This window comes from Stegodyphus dumicola, chromosome 10, assembly GCF_044657685.1.
Source record: "Stegodyphus dumicola isolate Sdum_Otavi_A_Nest chromosome 10, ASM4465768v1".
NCBI lineage: Eukaryota > Metazoa > Arthropoda > Arachnida > Araneae > Eresidae > Stegodyphus > Stegodyphus dumicola.
In genome coordinates, this window is record NC_140777.1 from 141,568,482 (window position 1) to 141,590,614 (window position 22,133).

The following is a 22,133-nucleotide window of genomic DNA, read 5'->3' on the forward strand; positions in this document are numbered from 1 at the left end:
ACAACTGCATCGGGAATTCTAAACATATGCTGCTATGCAGTGTTTGAAAATTTTGTTATTTTATTGTTGGAGTGTACGTGGCGTAAGTGCAACCGATGCTTAGAAAAAAAAGGTTACCCGTAGTGAGGTGCAAGAGCTGACTGGTGGACTGCAAGCTTAGCGAGAGCCCAAAAAACCTTAATAAAACCTCTTAGGTAACCGTTAAAATCTGAATTGCTTCAGATTTAAAAAAAAGTATATTCTGAAGCCTAACTCGCTAGGAAAAACAGATTACAATATGCTAGAAAGGAAAGTTTCGCCTTTTTGGTCACCTATAGTATTTTTACTATCAATCAAACTTTGATACAGTTTTAACATTTAGAAACACGTATTGCGTACTTTATGTTACTCTTTGCCAGAATATTTATCATCGACATAGCTTTGTAAATGTTTCCTTTACACCAGACCTTTGAAGAACTAATAGGTTTTCAGAGTAGGAATACATGAAAAATCAGTTATGCCTGTTATTCGAACCACAGAACTTCCGATCGCTAGCCTCACGTGCTATCAGTTACGCCAAGAGAATACACACACATACACCCAAATAAAAATAATAATTCATTATATACTTTCTCCATTTAAAAAGAGAATAAGGAATGAGGAATGAGACCTAATTAGCCAAATATAGGTCCACCATATCTTAGCTCGGGCACTTTCGAAGTGAGAAACATAAGGTAATTTCTACAGGACTTGAACCACGAGTCTTCCGATTGCTACCCGGACGTGCTACCAGTTACACCACGAGAGCATTCATGGGGATAGACAAGAATTCTTTACATCTGTAAATTATTTTCTTCCTTAATTTAGCTTTCATATTAAACTGTATTTGCTCAATGAACTTGTAGAGTCATTAGGTATTTTGGAAGCAAAAAAGATGAAAAATATGCAACGCCTTCGCCGGGAAGCGAACCGCGGATCTCTGGAATAAGCGCCCAGCATGCAGACCACAACACCACGAAGACATGCCAAGAAGGCGGTAAAAATATCTTATATACTCTCCCTTTTAAAGGGCGACTAGGATTTTTAGGGAACCCAATCGACAAATTCAGGGTGTGGGGAATCATCACCCACCACCCTTTCAGTTCGGCCATCACTGTAGAGTCATTAGGTTATTCGAGGTGGGAGAGATGAAAAATATGCAACGCCTTCGCCGGAAATCGAACCGCGGAACTCTGGAATACGCACGCAGCATGTAGACCACCACACCACGAAATGACAAGAAGGCGGGAGAAACACCTTATATATCGCCCTTCTAAAGGGCGACTGGGATTTTTAGGGGACCCAATCGCCAAATCCTGGGAGACTCATCATCCACCACCATTTTAGTTCGGGTGCCATTTGTAGAGACATTAGGATTTTTTTGGAAGAAGGAAAGATGAAAAATGAGCAACGTTTTCGCCGGGAATCGAACCGCGGACCCAGTGTGCAGACCACCACACCACGAAGGCATGCCAAGAAGGCGGGAGAAATATCTTATAAACTGAGCGATTTAAAAAACAATAAACGTACTTCATAATAATTTATATCTTAATAATTTATTTTATTTTGCTGTCAGAATTGTCTTTAGCAAAGTTTTTCAAAATCTCTGAACCTATACGTTGCTCTATCATGTCATGTATCATCCAGCATACTTGGGAGATGTTGGAATAGCACGAAAAGTATCTAAGATCTTTATTTTTCTTTCAACGCCTCGCAATGGTCACTTTCAGGTATATATTACATTCGACGTGACATAAAGTCTTTAATTTTCTTTAAAATTATATTGCTTAATAAACTGAGTGACTTAAAAGAAATTCAAGAAATTATTAATTCGTGAAAACGTTATTTTACTTTTTAAAAATATACATAATGAATATAATTTACAATGCATTCAGTGGTAATTTAAAAAAGCATTGCAATATTATTGCAATTAATGAAATGCATTTCAAGCGTTATATATTACGTAAATCGTTTATTTTGTTAATAAAACTTCTACTTGATACAATTTGTTGTACAGTCGAACCTGGAATCACGAACGCCTCATTAACGAACAAATTATCTGAGCAAAAAACGATGACTAACGGTGTCTCTATTTACGAACACTCAAGTCGTCAATATGTGATTTTAATGTTGCCTATGCGTGCCTTAATTAACTATTCAAGATTTCTAGGAGTATCATTTTACCATATGCGTAGCTCTCATACACAAAGCATGTCAGCAAATGACTTACAGAACCATAACTTTAGCAGGGAAGAAATTATATTCTGTTTTAAAACTTAGGTTCTTTTTATTGTTGTTGTTGTTATCTTTGATACTGTGCCTCTAGACAAGCCTATGAGCTAGAAAGTTGAAAATGAAGAGTGGGAAATTACTAGAAGGTTATAAAAATGAACTTAACAAGAAAGAATAACAACAATTTCAAATGCAGCAAAAACAGACGGCTGTTGAAAAAATGTCATTAGAAGAAGAGGAAGCAAGAATAGTTATCTTAGCTCTCCAATCCGAGAAAAATGAGATCAAATGGAAAGTTTTCAAGTAAGGAAATCACCGCACAAGCAATTTTAATGAGAATGCTATGTTTCACTTTAGAAACATTTTAAAACGCAAGCAGTAACACATCACACTGAGATTCAGTGAAAGAGAAGCCCATGGAGTCTAAAGCAGAATCAAGTGGTGCTTAGAGACAAAGAAGCAGTAACAGAAGGTGGCTCTTAAAGAGAATTAGCTGATGCTTTTATGAAATTTCACAAACAATAACATCTTTCTCATTATATGTCAATTATACCGTCTTTATACCGTCAATTATACCGTCCAGTAAAATTAAATTAAGTTTTCCTCTATTTTACCTGTTTAATCTTATGTTAATTGTCTTACTTCCTTGTTCAAGTTACGGAAGTATTGTAATAGCGATTGTAATAAGGGAAGTATTGTAATAGCGAATTCGGATATCATATTTCAAAGAAAATATCCCTTCTAACCGCTCTCGAATCCATTTGAACGATGCTTTTGTGTGACATATGTATGTACTGGCAGAATAAAGGGCTGTTGTTTCCTAAAGGGATTGTAAAATGGGTTTAAAATGGATTCAGAGATATATTTTCGTGACGTCTGTTCGTTTGTACATATGTAATGTATGCATTTCGCATAACTCAAAAAAGAGTAACCATAGAACTTTGAAATTCTGTGTATGGGACTACTATAACATCTAGTTGTATAGTTGTACATTTACCTTTTTCGCTGTAATTGGCTGCACCAAACGTGTATATATATACAGTAGACGCTCGTTTTTACGAACTCGTAGGGACTACGAAAACAGTTTGTTAAATCGAGAGTTCGTAATTTAGAAAGGCATCGGAAATTGTTAGTATTTCACATTTTAATGTTTTCGAGACAGGTTAGTGATACTATTCCATGCTTTTATTTATGTATTAGGAATTATTTTTAATAGTATTACTACTTAATAAATGATATCCATTCTATTAAACAAACAAGAAATATAAAATATTTGTAAAACGTACCTTTATTAAGTCATTGAGCAACAAAATAATCACTTATCTTTGTCGGTTTTAAAACAACAGATTGTACAATGCAAAACTCCATCTTCTCTATATTTGTTAGCATTTCACAATTATCACTGGCCTCAAAAAATCGTCTAAGTTCTGAGAAGTATTCAGCAGTTTGTTTTAAAGTCGGTCTTGGTGTTACTTCATTTTATTCTTCTTCTTCTTCTTCTGGATCTGAAAGTCTCTCATTCTCGTTGATTATGCTGCTAATAAAATCGTGATCCGATATTTCCTCCGTGCAGATGACATTAGAATCCACATTTAAAAAATCCTCGAATGAAAGTTCTGGCAACTGTGGATTTCTACGGCGAAGTTCATGCATGAGAACCTCATCTTCGTCGTGAGATCTATTGTAATGGATTTCTTCAGTTACGTCTGTTTCTTTAATAAAACCTGCATGTCGAAAGGCTTTAGAAATTGTTTCATCTAAAACATCATTCCATGCACTGATTGATAAATGCATTGCCACCAAGAATATCAATCTGATAAGGTTGTTCCCTTTCCAAGCCAAGGATTACTCTTTGCAAGAGCACTGTCTTATATTTTCGCTTGAAACTATTGATTATCCCCTGATCCATTAGCTGTAAAACTGCAGTTGCATTTGGTGGGAGATATTCCACACGGATTGCCTGAAGCCCAGTGACTTCCATGTGTGCAGTACACGATTAGGAGAACTTTGCGCTTCTCTGCTGAAAAACAGTTATCTAAATCTCTCAACCATTTTTCGTAGGTGTTGCCAGTCATCCAGGCCTTATTATTAGCATAATATGCAGCAGGAATCTTCTGAACATTTTTGAAACACCTTGGTTTCAGATATTTTCCAATAAAGAGCAGAGGCAGTTTTTGTGACCCAGTCATGTTGGCTGCAATCAAAACTGTAAGTCTCTCTTTAGCTTTATTACCTCCAACACATTTATCTCCTATGTAAGCTAATGTTCTTTCTGGCAAAATCTTAAAAAAACAAAGCCGTTTCGTCCGCATTAAAAACGTCATCTGCAGCGTATTCAGAAAGAAGCAATTTCAACTTTTCTTCTTTCCATTCATTTGCTGATGACGTGTTTACTGCTGCACTTTCACCACACACTTTCCGGAAACTCAAACCATTCCGAAATTTAAATTTCTGTAACCAACCATCCGATGCTTTAAAATCTTTGATGTTTAATTTGGAAGCAAAAAAGTGTGCTTGTTCTTTAAGTACCTTTCCATCAATTGGAATGTTTAAGCTTCTCATCTTTCGAAACCAAACAAGCAAAGCCCTTTCCAAATTTGGGTGTTTTGATTCTCGAAAATATTTTCGAGAGGAGGGTCCACATTCATCGTTTCCGTTTTTAGCTCCAAAGATCTTCTTTCTTGCCTTTAAAATCGTCGATAAACTATTTTTAGGAATTCCATATTTCTGAGCAATTTGTGTCTTGCTTAATATTTTTTCGTCAACTTCTTTTAAAATCATCTTCTTTATTTCAACTGCCAAACAAATTCGTTTCTTCATTTGCGACACAGCTCTAAGAATCTTACTTAACAAAAACTGGCCCAATCTCCCTCTCGACTAACGAGACTTCACTGATTGAATTGTCTAGATCAAATGACTATGACATTACAAAAAGCAACAACTCTCTTTTAGAAGCAACCCAAACCCCTTTAACACGAATGGTCTCACCCCCACCCAACAACATCAGGCCGATGCTCTTCTGAGAGCCTCCCACAACAAACAACACCATAAATTTGTCCTAATTCCCCCTCTTCTCCCCCCCTCCTTCCTTACTGTACTTCTTCGAATGTTTCGCACTTGCTGCCTCAAAATAGTTGGAGATTTTATTTGACCTTACACTTTCCCAATGAAACACGCAGAAGTATGAAAACTGAGTTCGCAAAAAAGAGATTTTCCTGATTTGTAGTTCGTAAATAAGAGCGCAAAATTACATTACATCTATGGGAGTGTATTCGGGACCATTCGCTAGTTCGTCAAATCGAGAGTGTTCGTAAAAAAGAGGTTCGTAAAAACGAACGTCTACTATATATATATATTTCTACACTGTTACCCGGCTCGGTGAACTCAATTGTTTTTTATCTTACATGTTATTTTTTGCTAAATTGTGCATTTTTTGCTTTAAAGATGATTGAATTATGTTGTTCTTATGTTTTGGTTAAGGGTTTTATGACTTTATTCAATCTGCATGTGATAGTTGTAGAATTATCAGCAATTTAAAAGTTTAAGTGGCGCTAGCTGTAAAGATGCCGCCATTTGTTTATATTTGAAACTCTTAGTAGAAGAGTGAATTGGGACAGTTTGTGCAGCAACTTCAGTGTCTTTCTTCCCAGTAGGACCAAAAGTTAACTTTAAATTTTGTGCACTGAAAATGCTTTCTTCCTGCTCGCTGGCCGAATGGCTTTTTTTTTTGCACATAAACCCTAATTGTAATTGTAAAAATTTTTTAACTGTATTTGGTGCTTTAGGTTTTTTCCAGTATGTTAGAATTTTTAATGAAGATGTTTTGAAGTTTATGTATTGCCTTGCCGCAAAGTGAGGGCATCTTGTAACACGGTTTCGCTATAACACGATTCATAAATAGGGAGAACTTTTTTACAACACGGTTTTCCTATAACACGTTTTCTCTCTAACACGATAAGAAAATTGCCGAAGCAATCCGAAGAAATTTAATGAACTCCGCACGAAGATTTTCCATATTGAGCAAAGTACCCATATAGTCATTTAACATATAAGAATCCTCGTTTCGTGAGTTCTGCCAGTTGTCTTCCAACATCCGGTACCTCGAAGAACAAATGTCCTCAGGGAGACGAGCCACGTGGGGGAGAGCGAGTGTTGAATTCTTAACTGGTAACAGAGGAAAATCGTTTCCTTCCATAACCTTAAAAACAAAATTACATAACAGAAACAATACCCAGTCTCAAATGAGCACAATCACCAGATAACAATGAAGAAACCTCACTATCGCAGAAGGTGAACAACATGAAGTCGCAATAAGTGCCCTAAAACGCACAACCTGCACATTCGGCTTCCAAAATTCGAATCCTCATCTTCGGGGGCCTGAAAATAAAAGTGTCTCACGCTGCTGGTCGGCAGTCTGTGTTTAGCCACGGTGCGTTAGAATAATTTTTTCATCTTTAAGACATTAAGTTTTAGTCCCAAAACATGTCTGATAAAGATAAAAAACAATGTTTAAGAAGAAATGCATTTCTTTAGAAGTAAAGATAAAAATTTTTGACCGTCGTTTAAAAGAAGAAAAAGCATATCACATTGAGAAAAGTTTTAATTTGAATGAAGCAACAGTCCAAACTATTAAGCAAAAATGAAAAAGAAATAAGAAATGTAGTTGCTGCAGGATCTTCGACATTCGCAAAACGTCCCCCCCCCCCCCGAGCGCCAATAATTGAGAAGATGGAAAAGGCATTTAGCATTTGGATTGATAGCTGTCAAAAAAGAATTCCGTTGGATGTTAATATCATTAAACAAAAAGCACTCAAAACATTTAAGCACCTTAACCTCTTCGTCGTCCGTAAGGCGTCTAGCGCGTTCAAATGAAACTTCCGCAAGCGCCTCAAGCATTCTTCTACAGTGAGAGATGGCTTCAATGTATACTCAGCAGAAAAAGAGAAAAAATGAGGTTGTGAATTAGAAAGACAAGAAGGATATACGTTTGATGAGTACAGTCCATAATAACTCGAGGATTGATGTTGGAACACGGAAAAAAAACTGTAAAAAAACCAATAATAGTAAAAGATTACAACAACAAAATGGGAAGAGTGGACCGTCTGGATCAGACGTTATCAAATTATCCTGCTGTTAGAAATAAGCAGATATATTAATATTTTTCCATTATGCTTTATTTCCTTATAATTTTACTTAATATTCATTCACATTCATCCACTACAAAAGTCATGTGTGGAAAGTTATGATGTACAGAGAAAACAACATTACACGCTACGAAAAACAGACGGTCGCTGGGGGCAAATTTTCGCGGACAGGAGAGGACAACGAAAAGATTAAAGAACATAGAGAATCCTCTGTTAACCCAGATTTTCTGTCAAGTAAAGGTTGGTTCGAAAACTTCAAAAAGCGTCTTGAAACTCATGGCAGAATTCAAAGATAATCTGCATCGGCTGATTATGAAGCTGTGAGGACGTTGATTATGAAGCTAAAGCTTGGCTTTTAAATTGTTTTTTTACCAAACGCCGAACGTTATTTGAGGCAGAAAAATTTGAGCCTTAAAGCTCTATTACTATTAGATAATGCTCCATGTCACTCACAAGATTTGAATCATCCCAAAGTCAAAACACCACTTCGTTACTCTAACCATTGGATCAAGGTATTATTTATACCTTTAAAACATATTACATACAGTGCATTTTAGACGTAACTGATTCAAAATCAATTCAAGGTAATGGGAGCTTGGAAGACATTTTCAATCAAGCACTGTATTGACATTGTAATCTTTGTCTCTGAAAGTTAAATGCATGTTAGGAAGAAGATAAGTCCCTCTTCATATGAAATAGAAAACGTTCGTGAATCGTCAGAAAATGGAACTCTTGGCTTATTAAAACTTGCTAAATCAATCGGAGGCGAATGTTTTGTCGACATGGTTATTGAGGACATTCAAGATTTATTAGCGGAATAAGAAATTGACGAAGCAGATTTGATGGAAATGGCATCCGAAGCCATAAATCAAATCGATTCTGAGGACACTAGCACTGATGAAGATAGTGCAGTTAATAAGTTAACGTTAAAAAAATTAAAAAAAGGCCTAAGCTTAGCTGAAAATCTCGAATAATGTTTCTTGAGTACAGACCCTTCCGCTGAAATAAGCGGAAAATTCAAAAGGGAGCTGCAAAAATGTCTAGCTCCATATCGAGAAATTTGCATTAACCCATTATGAACTAGTACGCAAATAAAATTACAGATTTTTTTAAAGAGGGAAGAAAATGCTAGAACTTTAAATGAAGAAAAAAATTCTGAAAGTGAAAGTAATCTCATTCCACCGAAAAAACTTGATTATGCTAAGCAGAGACAACGAAGAAATTCATTAAACTAAAGTTCTGTTAAATTAAAATATGTAATATTTTTTGTTTTGTGTATATGCATGATATCGTATCATATATATGTATGATTAATTTTTATAAATCATACATATATATGATTAATAAACATTAAGTTGTTTATGTAGAATTAAAAAACATTGTTTATAATAAGTTTTCGGAACGTAACCCCCGTTTTTATACTAGTTCTGGGTCTCATACAACACGGTTTCACACAGCACGGCTTTTCTAGGAACCCATCTACGATGTTATACGAGGGTTACCTGTATATCTTTAATGAAATTCGAGGAAAGAAGTTTAGGTGAAGTGCAGCAAAAAATGTGCATAATTTTTAATAGACCGTACAAGGAAATCATGTAGCATCCACATGAGATTTTTTTTATATATAATGGTTTGATAATAGATTTTGGTTATGAACGTTTACACTATCAGGGTCAATGTTCCTTCTTACCTTCTTCGGGAACATACAAGGACCTGACCCGGAACAGAGAGCTTACTAAAGCTATGTTCACTAATTGTGGTAAGTAGACAGGGTACAGACGAAGGGTATACAAAACCCTTTATTTTTCTCTATATACAATAACTTCCGTACTTCGGAATACACTGACCCGCTACTTGGGGGTCTAACGTAAAAGTATAAAAATAAAACTAAACTCTAATTTAACTTTAGAATAATAAACGTGGAAGATTGGCCTTATATTAACAGGAAGCGTATGTAGTACAGAGACAATACGTTTAAATTTATCAAGAGGATTAAAACCTCTGGCCTGGAAGGCAAACAGCAACTAAGTAACTTCTAAGGTAAGCGGCCTGCTTTGACTCAACTGCTTCCTCTCTCTCGCTTGGCAAAAAGCCACAACTTAAATACTTGGCGTTCGCCAGACAAACTTTGCATAAAAACCTTAACTTATAATTCTGGCCGGAAGTAGAAAATAAGAAGTGATAGTAAAGATTTAAAATAAAATAAACGTTAGTAAAACTTAAGATCCTTACATACTTCCCGCCAGAGTTAATTAGTTTGAAACTGAGGTCTAAAACGACCTTGTTGAAAAGTTTTAGCTCTAGAATCTAACGCCAGGCCAATCTTTTACAAACATACTTCGCTAGAAACTAGAAATTTAAAAGAAAAGAAATTTGTTTTTACAATAGCAGCTCCAACGACACGCAATTTTTCATCTGTACTGCATCTAAACAGGAGCTTTTATTCAAATCTGGTTCCTTCCAGAGATCTGGAAGGAAAACTAGTTTAATGAAATGTTACACAATGAAATGGCAAGTAACATGTATAATTATATTTCACTTAACATTCTTATTTCATTCATGACTATTTTAATTATCTCTCCCCGTGCTCTCTGACATGTGTTGTAAAAGAACACCAAACACGAATGTGTTTCTGTCTACGTGTTCCACACTTCCTCCTACAATCAAAACACTAACGTGTTAAAATTCAACATAACAAGACCTCTTAACACACCCTAATTTCAACTCTAAACCCTGAGGTACTATTCTGAAAGTGTCTAACTCTAAAGTGTAGCGTCAGAGAGCCTAACTATATCATTCAACCTTTAACACATATTCGCCATGCTTTAGTCTTTTTACAGTCACACGAATAAAAAAATTTTAACATTCACTTTTACCATATCACGGTATTTCTTAACATTTAAAATAACAGTTCACATTGTATATAAGAACATATCAACATGCCGTTAGTTTTACACATTTGAAAACATACATTAGTAGTACATTGTTAACTTCTATTCTTTTCAAAGCAAGTGCCAATTCTTTCTACATTGAAATACTACATTTCAAAAAGTCTTTCAGACTAAAACTTCTCTCTTGCTAGAATGTTTTAAATAAAATTTATACAATAGCTTTTTACAATATTTAAGTCTTTACACAACGCTATTATACATCAACTTTTAATTTTACGCGCGAGTAATTTAAAAACATAATACGAAAATCGGTAACAACTCATTTCTCGCCCTTTTGGCGATAAAGGTAGACCTCGCATGAGGTAAAACTTCTTGAAATCTGCCACTTGCAGTAAGAATGAAAGATTAACTTAAGTTTGCAAAGTAACATAAAATTTTACTTATCTTTGTGATATTCGGACATCCTTTTCTGGGCCCAGTCTTCAAAGGTATTGCAGATAGTAGTTTGATTTATCCTCCTTCTTGTACGGGCTCGCCCTTCAGAGCTTTCCTCTGGAAGCTTCCTTTTTTCACCAGTTCGGTCACCCTTGAATACCTTCTTTTTCTCCTTTGCTTGTGGTCTTGGCCGTTTGATGGCAGCTGGTCTTGGCGGAACCGGGAAACTTCTGTCGTGTTCCTGCTTGGACCTCGTTGTTGGCCGTTCAAATTTTCCTTGTAACTTTTCCTCCGCCGCTGATGGCCCTTCCGCAGTTCGGCTACATTTACTGCGGAGAGTCCTGTCGGATGAGTCGATCTTCCGTTTTAGAGCCGGGATATAGTTGCCGTCATTTCTCCTGGTTCTCTTCACATACGTCGTCCTTCTCCCTTCTTCATTCTGGGGGTGTTCGTGAACTCTCTTTTCTGGACGGTGGAACGGCTTCGTTTTCTTGCTACCTTCAATTTTTCCGCGGGGCAATTTTCTTTTCACTTGCCCCTGCCTCTTATTGGCTTGCCCTTGTACTTGTCGTTTTTCCACCTCTGGAGCTTGTGCCTGCGGTGTCTGCCGTGCCGGATCCTGCAAAAGATCTGAAAATATTTGCATTTTATTACGATCGAAGTAGGGCTTGATTTGATCAATGTTTGCGGAACAGGTTTCACCATTTCTGGCTTTTAACACTACTACAGCGTGAGTTATTTTTTTCTATAACATATGGTCCTTCAAATCGTGGAAAAAATTTGGCAGTTTTATCTTCTGGTGCTGAAGAAAGTGAATGCTTAATTTTTAAAACTTCATCCCCTACTTTATAAGTTACTCCCCGTCGTTTCAAATCATAATAGAGCTTCTGTTTTCTTTGTGCTACTTCCGTATTCTTTTTTGCTTCTTTTATTAGTTTTTCTATATCACCCATTTTAAATTCTGGGGCTCTTTGTTGCACATAAAATAATTTATCTAACGGTGTTATAATCTTTCTGCCTAGAAATAACTCAGCAGGAGTTTTGCCCGTTGTATCATGTTTTGCGGTCCTAAGGGCGAAAGCAAATTCATTGACATAGTTATCCCAGCTTTTATGAAAATGTTTAACATAACTACGGATAATTTTCACTATATTTCTATTGACCCGTTCCGCTATATTTGATTGCGGCCGATACGGGACCATTTTTAAATGACGTATGCCCAGTTTTTGGCACATGTCTTCAAATATATTACTTACAAATTGAGGACCATTATCCGATATAACTTTTAGGGGCGCCCCGTATTTTAAAATATATTTATTTAAAATAGAATCAGTAACTAATTTCGCGGAGGCTCGTTTTAAGGGAACAATTTCGGTCCATTTACTAAAATGATCAACCATAACAAGGAGATAGCGACTTTTATTTAACTGACTTTTTGGGAAAGGGCCCCCAATAAATCGATGCCAATTATTTCATTTGGAAATTCGGATTTAATACTATTTAGAAACCCAGCCGGGCGGAAATTAATATAATTAACTGCTTGACATGTTGGGCAGGACTGGACATACGCCCTTGTTAACTTTTGCAGTTCAGGAAAGTAGACTGCCTCGCGTACGCGTTGGATAGTTTTTCGAATACCAGCATGAGAAGCTAAAGGGCTGTCATGGAGCTCTTGCAGGATATTTAATCTAAGACTAGCTGGGATAACAGGTCGAAATTCGTTGTTGGAATTCGTAGTTTTTGTATAGAATAATAGACCATCTATTAGTTCGTAATGGGCCGCCCTATTTCTTATCGCCACAATATCTTGGTGGCTAAAATTTTCAGGATCCTTCAAATACTCATAAATGCTTCCAAACTCAGGATCCTTACCCAGTTCGGTTATTACAGTTTCTCGGGAATTTATCGTACATGCTGTGAGCATTGCCACCTTTACGGTATTCCCTTGTTCATCTATTTTAATTCTTGATAGGGCATCTGCTACGATATTTTCCTTACCGGGGGTATGCTTGATTACCAGATTATATTCTTGCAGCTTCAGTGCCCATCTTATTAACCTGGGGTATAAATTTTTCCCTGAGTACAATCTAGTTACCGCCGCATGATCAGAGTACACTGTTATCGGCGCCTTTCCAAAATAGACTCGGAACTTTTGCACTGCTAACAGAACTGCAAGTGCCTCTCTCTCGGTCGCGGAATAGTTTCTTTGTGTTTGATTTAAAGTTCGGCTAAAAAATGCCACGGGCTGCTGATTTTGCGGAAGTACCGCTCCTACCGCATAATCCGAAGCATCCGCTGAAATTTCTAAATTCTCATCCTTTTCAGGAAATTTCAACACAGGGGCTTGCGTTAATGCTTGTTTTAATTTTTCGAAAGCACTATTGGCTTCGGCCGTCCACGAGAATCTTGCCTTTTTCCTTTTTAATTTTAACAATGGCTCAGCAATAGCTGCAAAATTTTTTATAAAGGACCTATAATATGAACAAAGTCCTAGAAAAGAAGAGAGCTTCTTTGCCGTGTTTGGAGTCGGATACTTTTGTACAGCGATTATTTTTGATTCATCTGTCTCGATCCCTTTTTGAGATATTTTGTAACCTAAATATTTTAATTCAGGGGCTGCAAATTTGCACTTTTCGACATTAACTTTTAGACCGGCCTCATTTAATAAAGAAAACACCTGTCTTAAATCCTGTACATGTTGGTCGAGATTATCACTAGTAATAATGATATCGTCTAAATAGATAAATGTGGACTTTCCAAGAACAGGTCTTAGCACAATGTCCATGCATCGCTGAAATGTTGCCGGGGCCCCTGAAAGGCCAAACGGCATACGCAAAAATGCATAAGTGCCAGACTTGGTTATAAAAGCAGTCTTAGGCACGTCCTAAGGCCTCACCCCTATTTGAAAATAACCAGTCGTTAAGTCTAAAGTCGTCATAAATTTGGTTGATTTTATGTTCCTTAGAATTTCTTCTATAATCGGTAACGGATATACCGGATATTTAGTTATGGAGTTTAATTTACGGTAATCAATAGCGAATCTCCATCTTTTTGGATGCGTCAAAGGATAGTCATTATTTTTCTTACATAAAACCACCGGGCTAGCATAACTACTTGAGATGGGCGTTATGATCTTTTTACGTAGCATATCGGTAATATGCCATTCTATAATTTTTTCCTTATTCTTATCATACCGGTATGGTTTTTGACGAACTGGCATTGCATCTCCGGTGTCAATACTATGGTTAGTAACCTGAGTAAATCCTGGAATATCACTAAATAACGAAGCAAATTCACTTACCACTTGTCGGATTCTTCCTTGCTCGTCATTAGGGAGGTGGTCAAGTTTTAACATCGGCGGTTCAGCGTTTTCTGTACGAACTGGTTTCATTGTCAGCTTAAGGGACGCTTCATTAAAATCCAGCGTAGCTTGTGCTTCTGAAAGAAAATCTATTCCTAAAATTAAATGTGTTTGCAGATTCTTTACTATAAAAAACATCACCTTTACTTGTTCGTCCTTGATACGGATATACAAAAGTACTTTACCTACGCACTTACATTTTTCTCCTTGCGCCGCTAACACTGTCGTATTATCCGCATTATATATGCGGTATTTGCGAAAATACTTCCTAAAAAACTCTTCTGCCACACAGGAACACTGCGCGCCGGTATCCAGGAGTGCGGTGGCTGGGATATTATTCACCAAGACTTCAATCTTGGGAAGAGTCAAATTTTTCACCATTACTGTATTTAACTTGTAGGAAGAGGGGTTTTCGTGGCCTTCGGATTTCCGCACCCTCTCGTCAGCAGAAATCCGTTTTAGTTTAAATTATTTTTCCTTTCCGTGCTTTCCTTCTTTTTCCACTGGCCTTGAGACTTTTTTCCTGGGTTGCTATTGAACTGTCGACGTTCGCCTTCTGTTTTTGAATGCTCGGGTTTCCTTGCCCACTGATTCGCTTTTTCTCCGTAGCCGTATGCTTGAGTTTGCTGTAGTCTTGGCGTACCAAATTGGTTTCGCTGTTGATATTGGCGTCTTCTTTCGACGTCCGCCGTTCTTCTACTTTCAAACTGGACTGCTAGCTCAAATAACTTTTCCAGTGTAGTCGGATTTCTTAATTCAATAAAGTCTTGCACTTGGGGCAGTAACCTCGGCAAAATCACTTGAATTATTTCAGGATCCGGACGGTTTCCATACAAGAGTTTGAAAACGTGAATTTTTCTTAAAATAAAGCTCGAAAGATTTTCGATTCTTTGTTGATATATACTGAAAAGTTCCGTTTCTAATTTCGCACGATCCCTTACAACAGGGAAGGCTCTTAGTAGGGCAGTCTTGAAATTTTTGTAAGTATAGGTGGGACTTCCTGCTTGACCCAAGAGACTTCTGCCTATACATTTGAACCAGTTAAGCGCTTGGCCCCTCAAAGCGCTGGTAGCTAAGGTAACTTTTTTAAACTCGTGCACGGGGTAGAGCATGAAGTGGTCATCCAATTTTTCCAAAAAACTGGTTACCGGTGAGTTTCCCTTAAATATTGCTTCTGGTTTCATCGAAGCGCGCATGGTCTGGACGATGTAACCAAATCCTTCCAGGGCGGCAGCTGGCATTTCTGGATTCTGAGCCGTTTCTGCAGGCAGCACAGGTTCTTCTTGAAATTCGGCCATGGTTATTCTTCTTCGTTGGGCGCCACTATCAGGGTCAATGTTCCTTCTCACCTTCTTCGGGAACATACAAGGACCTGACCCGGAACAGAGAGCTTACTAAAGCTATGTTCACTAATTGTGGTAAGTAGACAGGGTACAGACGAAGGGTATACAAAACCCTTTATTTTTCTCTATATACAATAACTTCCGTACTTCGGAATACACTGACTCGCTACTTGGGGTCTAACGTAAAAGTATAAAAATAAAACTAAACTCTAATTTAACTTTAGAATAATGAACGTGGAAGATTGGCCTTATATTAACAGGAAGCGTATGTAGTACAGAGACTGTGAACACTACAATACGTTTAAATTTATCAAGAGGATTAAAACCTCTGGCCTGGAAGGCAAACAGCAACTAAGTAACTTCTAAGGTAAGCGGCCTGCTTTGACTCAACTGCTTCCTCTCTCTCGCTTGGCAAAAAGCCACAACTTAAATACTTGGCGTTCGCCAGACAAACTTTGCATAAAACCTTAACTTATAATTCTGGCCGGAAGTAGAAAATAAGAAGTGATAGTAAAGATTTAAAATAAAATAAACGTTAGTAAAACTTAAGATCCTTACAACACAAAGTGTTGTTGTAAACTTAAAATAAGCAATCATCTGCGGTCCAGGAATGACATAATGCATTTTATATTAATACTTAAGGGAGAAATTGTTCCGATTTACGGATATTTCGTTAACGAACGGCTTTCAGGAACGAATTAAGTTCCTGACCCGAGGTGTCAATGTGTATTATTTAAGTAATATTATTTATTATGTATCGGATCAAAATATCTGAACAGTTATAGAACAGAATTACTATGCGTATATGCGATTTAAGATGGTACATGACAAGTGTATACATAATCTATGAGGCTCATATATGAGTTAGTATTGATTAATATTCTGTCTAGGTATTGACAACGAAGTTAGAATGCAACAGTTCTCCCATGCAATAATTTTGTTTTCATTTTTAACAAGTATGTATCGTTTTAGTAACAGAACTGATCCGTAAAAACTTGAAAGAAAATTTTTTTTTCCTGATTAACGGTTATATATGAAAGAAATAATTTTATTTCTTGAATTCATAATGAGATGTTATCTTTTATGTAAGAGAAGGCAGAAACCACTTTAGATGTTTCTAGCTCGTAATTTTATGAAGAGTTTTAACTAGAGGAAGGATAACACGCCCGAGCCATAAAACGTTTCAAGCATTTATTATGGAATGCTATCCACCATTAAAGCCAGGTACCAGAGGGGCACTGCGCATAGTACGATTTTTGGTTGTAAAAAAGAATTATTGATGCGTTTTGGAGCTGGCTGTTGAATAAATGAGTATGCTGGCTTTTTTACTAACATTTACGGAAATCTGAATAAGAATCAGTGTAGTGTATTTATAACAAGTATTTTGATACGGACAAATGCGTATAGAACTATCAATGCATGTGCTTATGCACACTTTACTCAATATCACGATGGTTAAGTAGATAGTTTTATTTTGTGAAAAATATTAATCTGTAATTATTTGAAATAATAAAAATATAGTTATTTTTAAATTCAACTATCCGGACTAACAGGAGCGCAGCTTAACTGAATAATAAAATATTCAGGTTAGCTAGGTTTCTTTTAATCTGTAGACCAAATTAATGTTTTCACATTCTATATTTTATTGGTAGAAACAGCTCATTTTTGCTAGTTAAGCCTATGAGTTTATTTTTTTGAAAAAGTGCACAGTTAATCAGTGAGTGCTTTGGCTAAGCAATGAAATATTGGAGTAAATAAAGGCTGTAAATGATACAGAAAGGCGTATGTAAAGTACATTTCTTTTCCTGTAACCGTTTGCTGGCTACAACTTCGTCTAATACTGTACAACAATCTCCCTTTCCATCTTTCTCTATACTTAAATATACATGCTGTGGCAGCAAGAATACATACTTTCAAATACAAAAATGATTTAACTAATCGGCCGCACCAAACATATATACGGATATTCTTGCCCGGCTTGGTGAGCTCTGTTTTTTATTCTTATATGTTGGTAAATTGTGCATTTTGTGCTTTAAAAGTGATTGAATTATGTTATTCCTATGTTTTGGTTGAGATTTTAGAATTATAAATTGGTAGATAATTGGTAGAATTATAAACAATTTAAAAATTTAAGTGGTTCTAGGGCTAACGAGAACGCCATTTGTTTGCATTCGAAACTCATACTAGAAAATGGAATTAAGTAAATTGGTGCACACTTCAGTGTCTTTTGGCCAAATAGGACCAAAAGTTAACTTTCAATTGTGTGCACCGAAAATTTGACTTCCTGCCCGTTAACCGAAGTGCTTCTTTTTGCGTAGAAACTTTAATTTTAATTGTAAAAATACTTTAAAAACTTTTTTGAACTGTATTTGATGTTTTAGGGTTTTTTCCCAATGATTTGAGTTTTTATGTATGTTTTGCCTTGCCGCGAAGTGATAATTGAATTGACTGAATGAGTAATTAGAAGAAATGAGTTTAAATGAAGTGCAGCAAAAAGTGTGAATAATTTAATAGGTGGTACAAGGAAGTCATGCGCTATCTACATCAGATATCAGTTTCTTGGAATAGTTTAAGTAGAGTTTTGCCGAACCAAGAAAATGTCTCATTTTTCTTGGTTTTCTTGGTTCGATTACGAACCGACCGATTTCGTAATCGCAACCGAAATTTCTTGGTTGCGATTACGAAAATTGTAGTACTTAAAAGCAGAAAGAAAGCATTACTAACACAGACTAGCCTCAAAGCAACTCTCCTTTTCTGTCTTTTTCATACATTTTAAAAATTTACTTAGGGTTTACTTAGTGTCTGTTTATGTCATAACGACTATTGCGATACTTAAAAATTATGATAATCAACAGAAATTGTAAATAATGATTATTTCAAAGCTTCTAGGAAAAACTGCATTTTGTGTTCGAAATAGCTGAAGCATATAGAAGTACTTTATATGATAATAGTCGCTTGTTCTTTTAAGGCTGGCGTTAGCCAATGAGTGGCTGAGTAATAAAATCGTGGAACCTTAGTAAGATTGTAAGGATTATGTTAATTTTATCAACAGTTAAATTTTGAGTTAAAGTTCCTTTCCTATCGATTCTTAACTTCAACTTATACTTCCGGCCAGAACGTAGTTTTAGAATCACGTCTGAATACATAATGAGGAAGAGCGATGTTCAACCGCGAGGTTCTTCGGTTTTAGTGAGAGAGATACCAGGTATTCTGTCTGCACGCGTCCGCCATTTTTAGGCTACTCTCTCACTTTTAGGTATTATCACACTCGGCCGTACTTTAGGCCCTTGATAGCTTCGCAATCTATTTAAGTTAAGGGGTCAACTCTGTTAGAATTGTGATAGCTTCGGCTATACCTCTTTAGTTTAGATTAGTTTGGTATTATTCTTAGTCTCTGAAGTTCAAAGCCCAAGTTTCGGCTTTATTGTACACTCCAAGACGGAGTTAAACCTTGGTTGGAATAATAAAAGGTTAGTTAACCTTCTATCTTGTTGTTTCCTGTCACACGACCTCAAGCGATTATTCGATTATCAGTTCTTAAGATTCTTAACTTCCAACAGTAACCTAGAAGTACAAAGTGAGACAAGACCTAGATCCAAAACATGAAAAATGGGCTGGCTGCATAAGAGTTTTGTGTTTTTTTTTCATGTGCAATGTGAATGAGTCCAGTTTGATTTAAAATATCGCCATATCAGTAACCCGAGTGCTTGAACTATTGAATACTGGAAATTCACTGCATTCGTTCCCTTGCGAACGGGCTGTCTGCTTGGTTGGTTTTCGTGCTTTCCCCCATACATTATGTAATTTGCAAGTCATTGCCCTTAAAATGTCCTTCATGAAGACATCCCTGTTCCTAGGCAGATAGTCTGTGGTTGCTTTACTATAATTCAAATAATTCGGAATCTTTAGCTTAACATGCATAACTCAGCTTGCATAACTCAGGTGGGAGCATAACTCAGCTTGAATTTATCAAATGTTCTAGCCTCAGAAAACCTCTGATCAAATTACTTAGACTGATAAAGTTGCAGCAAACTTCGGTCAAGTTAATAGATAAGTTCGTATTCAAACTATGTACTAATTCCCTCTGTTCTTGGCTATATTTGTTACAATATTCCTCAAAATTTTTATTTCTCTGTTTGAATTGTTTTGGTTCGTTGCACGGTCCCCACTGTTCTGCGTTTAATCAAACGTCGCACCAATAGTTATATGCATATTTATTTTGAAATTTTAATGATTATATTACTTATTATTAAAGTCAAGTGTATTTAAGATATTTAGTTGAAATTAAAAGTATTAACTGAAAGGCAGCTTCAGTTATCTACTTACCCCATCCAATGACATAGTAGAGTTTGAAAGGAGCATCCTTTTGGAAAATATTTGTTGTAATCCTGCTATGAAGAAGCATACCTTCAACGAACATCCAATTAATACTCGAAAGCGCAGCATACATCTTAATCGAAACCACAGTCTTGCACATCCAGCTCTGACAGAAAAAATATAATTATTGTTGCAAAAATTGTTTCAAAAGAATAAAGTAAAGTTAAATTAAAATTAAATAATTCTCTTGCGCCATTGCTGCAAGGAATGAAATCTGAATTTAAAAAACATTCTCTATTCGTAAAAAGCAAATTTAAAGTTAATTAAATTTTAAATGAAATTGAATTACAAATAAATGATTAATTATTGTTGCGAACTAATCTACAATATCATTTAAATTCTGAGAGCATATGTAAATCAAGTGCAAGCATCAAAATCCATGAATATATAATAAATGTATAACATGTAATATAAATACGGTTAACTAAATATCCCAACTGCTCCTTACTTTATTTTAAAGGAACACTGGTTTTCATTTAATTAAAGTGAATATTCTGGTAAGAAAAATGGCCTTTCATATAAAATCATTACCTTTGTGTATTAGGTTGGGTATACCATTTCTAACGAAAGTTTTGTGACTTGGTATATTATTTCCAAAACGAGATTTGAACATTAAAATTGGTATACTATTCCTACAACCATCTTTATTTATTATGATTGACATATTAGCATATCTAAAATGAGCTCTTTTACATTGTAATTTGTGTAGTAAAATAAGTTTTATGTATACGGATTGATATATCTTTCATAGAGGTGTGACTAAAACGTTTTAAAACCTCTTTATCAATATTAGGCATCGCTGATTTTGTGAAGGTATACAAGTTGTTTTCAATCTCTAGTTGGACAGCCATGGCCCTCAATATTTTATCATTATGAGAAGAAGCATTTAGAACGTTTTGTCTTGATGATCGAAAATAACGTTTTTATGACTATAGATGCAAATAAATTTTCAGTGAAACTTGGAAACAGCCTTAAAGAAATTCTTGAAATATTACAATGTGCATATTTGATTAAACAATTCATAAGAGCACATCGGTACCGCCATCAAGGGTGAACCTTCTACAGCTAACTCAATGACCTTACAGTAATATTTTCTATCATGTCACGCGACCTTTGATTTCGCTGTGCTTAAAGTAAAATGGGTGAAATCTTTTTCCAACCAATTTCCTAGCCCTACGCTTACAACGGAGCGATTGCCAGTGTTCCAACACACAGCAGAACGTTTCTCTCAAAGAATCAGCTAGCTGCGATTATTAACAGTGGCCCTCTCTCTCCTCTCCTAATGAAAATCACAGAGCATACAGTCTGCATCAGACTAGACACTAGTAACTGCAGCATTGATATTATTGCTGTGTATCTACCCTTGAGAGCGAAGGTATTACCTCTCTATTAGAAGAACTTAATTCTAACCTTCTAACTGGGGCATCACACTGTATCATAGAAGGAGACTTTAACGCCACCAGCCAACTATGGGGTGCTGACTCGGAGAACCGAAGGGGAATTGCGGTACTAGAATTCTTGGACAATAAGCATTTCATTGTCATCAACGCTCAGGACTCATCGCCTACCTTTGAAACATTTAGAGCTCGAGGGTGGCCAGATCTGACAATATCAACTCCCAATACAACTCCGTACATACAAGATTGGAAAGTGAGTGACCTGCCGTCATTCAGTGATCACAAAATTATTACTTACAGGCTGGATACTCTTACAGACTACATAATTAAGAAAAGATTCAAAACGGCATTTGGAGGACATTCCGTTTTACGGGAACACATTCGAGCGCATGTAGAGAAATTTATCAAAGATTTCAACAACTACCAGGACAGAAACTCCTTAGATAATCTCTACGACTTACTAGTTACAAAAATAGTGCAAGCCGCTCACAAAGCATATCGTTTGAAATCTGTAAAGGCAAAACAGTTCATATCCTGGTGGTCACAAGAACTTAACACAGAGAGGAGCAGAGTTTGGGCACTTCGCAGAAAGGTACAATCCACGCTAGATCCATATCTACGGCAACTCAAAATGATAACGTACAATAAAGCCAGAGCTTTATATAAAAGAAAAATTAAAATGCCAAGTTAATCTCATGGAGAACTTACTGCAGTAATGTCACTAAAGCCTTTGGACCTACTCAAAAGATAACATATAACAAGGTGTTTCGTCCTACGATACTTTCGCCTATGGTGAATAGCACTGCCTCATCCAACATCGAAGTAGTCAGTGAGATCATAAATGCAGTTTTTCCTGATGATGATGAAGAGGATTTTTTAGAGGAGCAAAAGGAAGCGAGAAAAACCTACAGTATGAAATTTCGCCAAGTTACCAG

General features: G+C 36.3%; 1 protein-coding gene across 1 annotated transcript in view; it reads right to left on the reverse strand.

Annotated features, from left to right (window-relative positions):
- LOC118192468 (corticotropin-releasing hormone receptor 1-like) overlaps positions 1–22,133 on the reverse strand; it is a 523,232-nt gene that overhangs the window by 40,799 nt on the left and 460,300 nt on the right. The window contains exon 6 of the mRNA XM_085825622.1: positions 19,751–19,907. Within this exon, the coding sequence (XP_085681748.1) occupies positions 19,751–19,907 (157 nt within the window). The remainder of the gene's footprint in view (positions 1–19,750; positions 19,908–22,133) is intronic.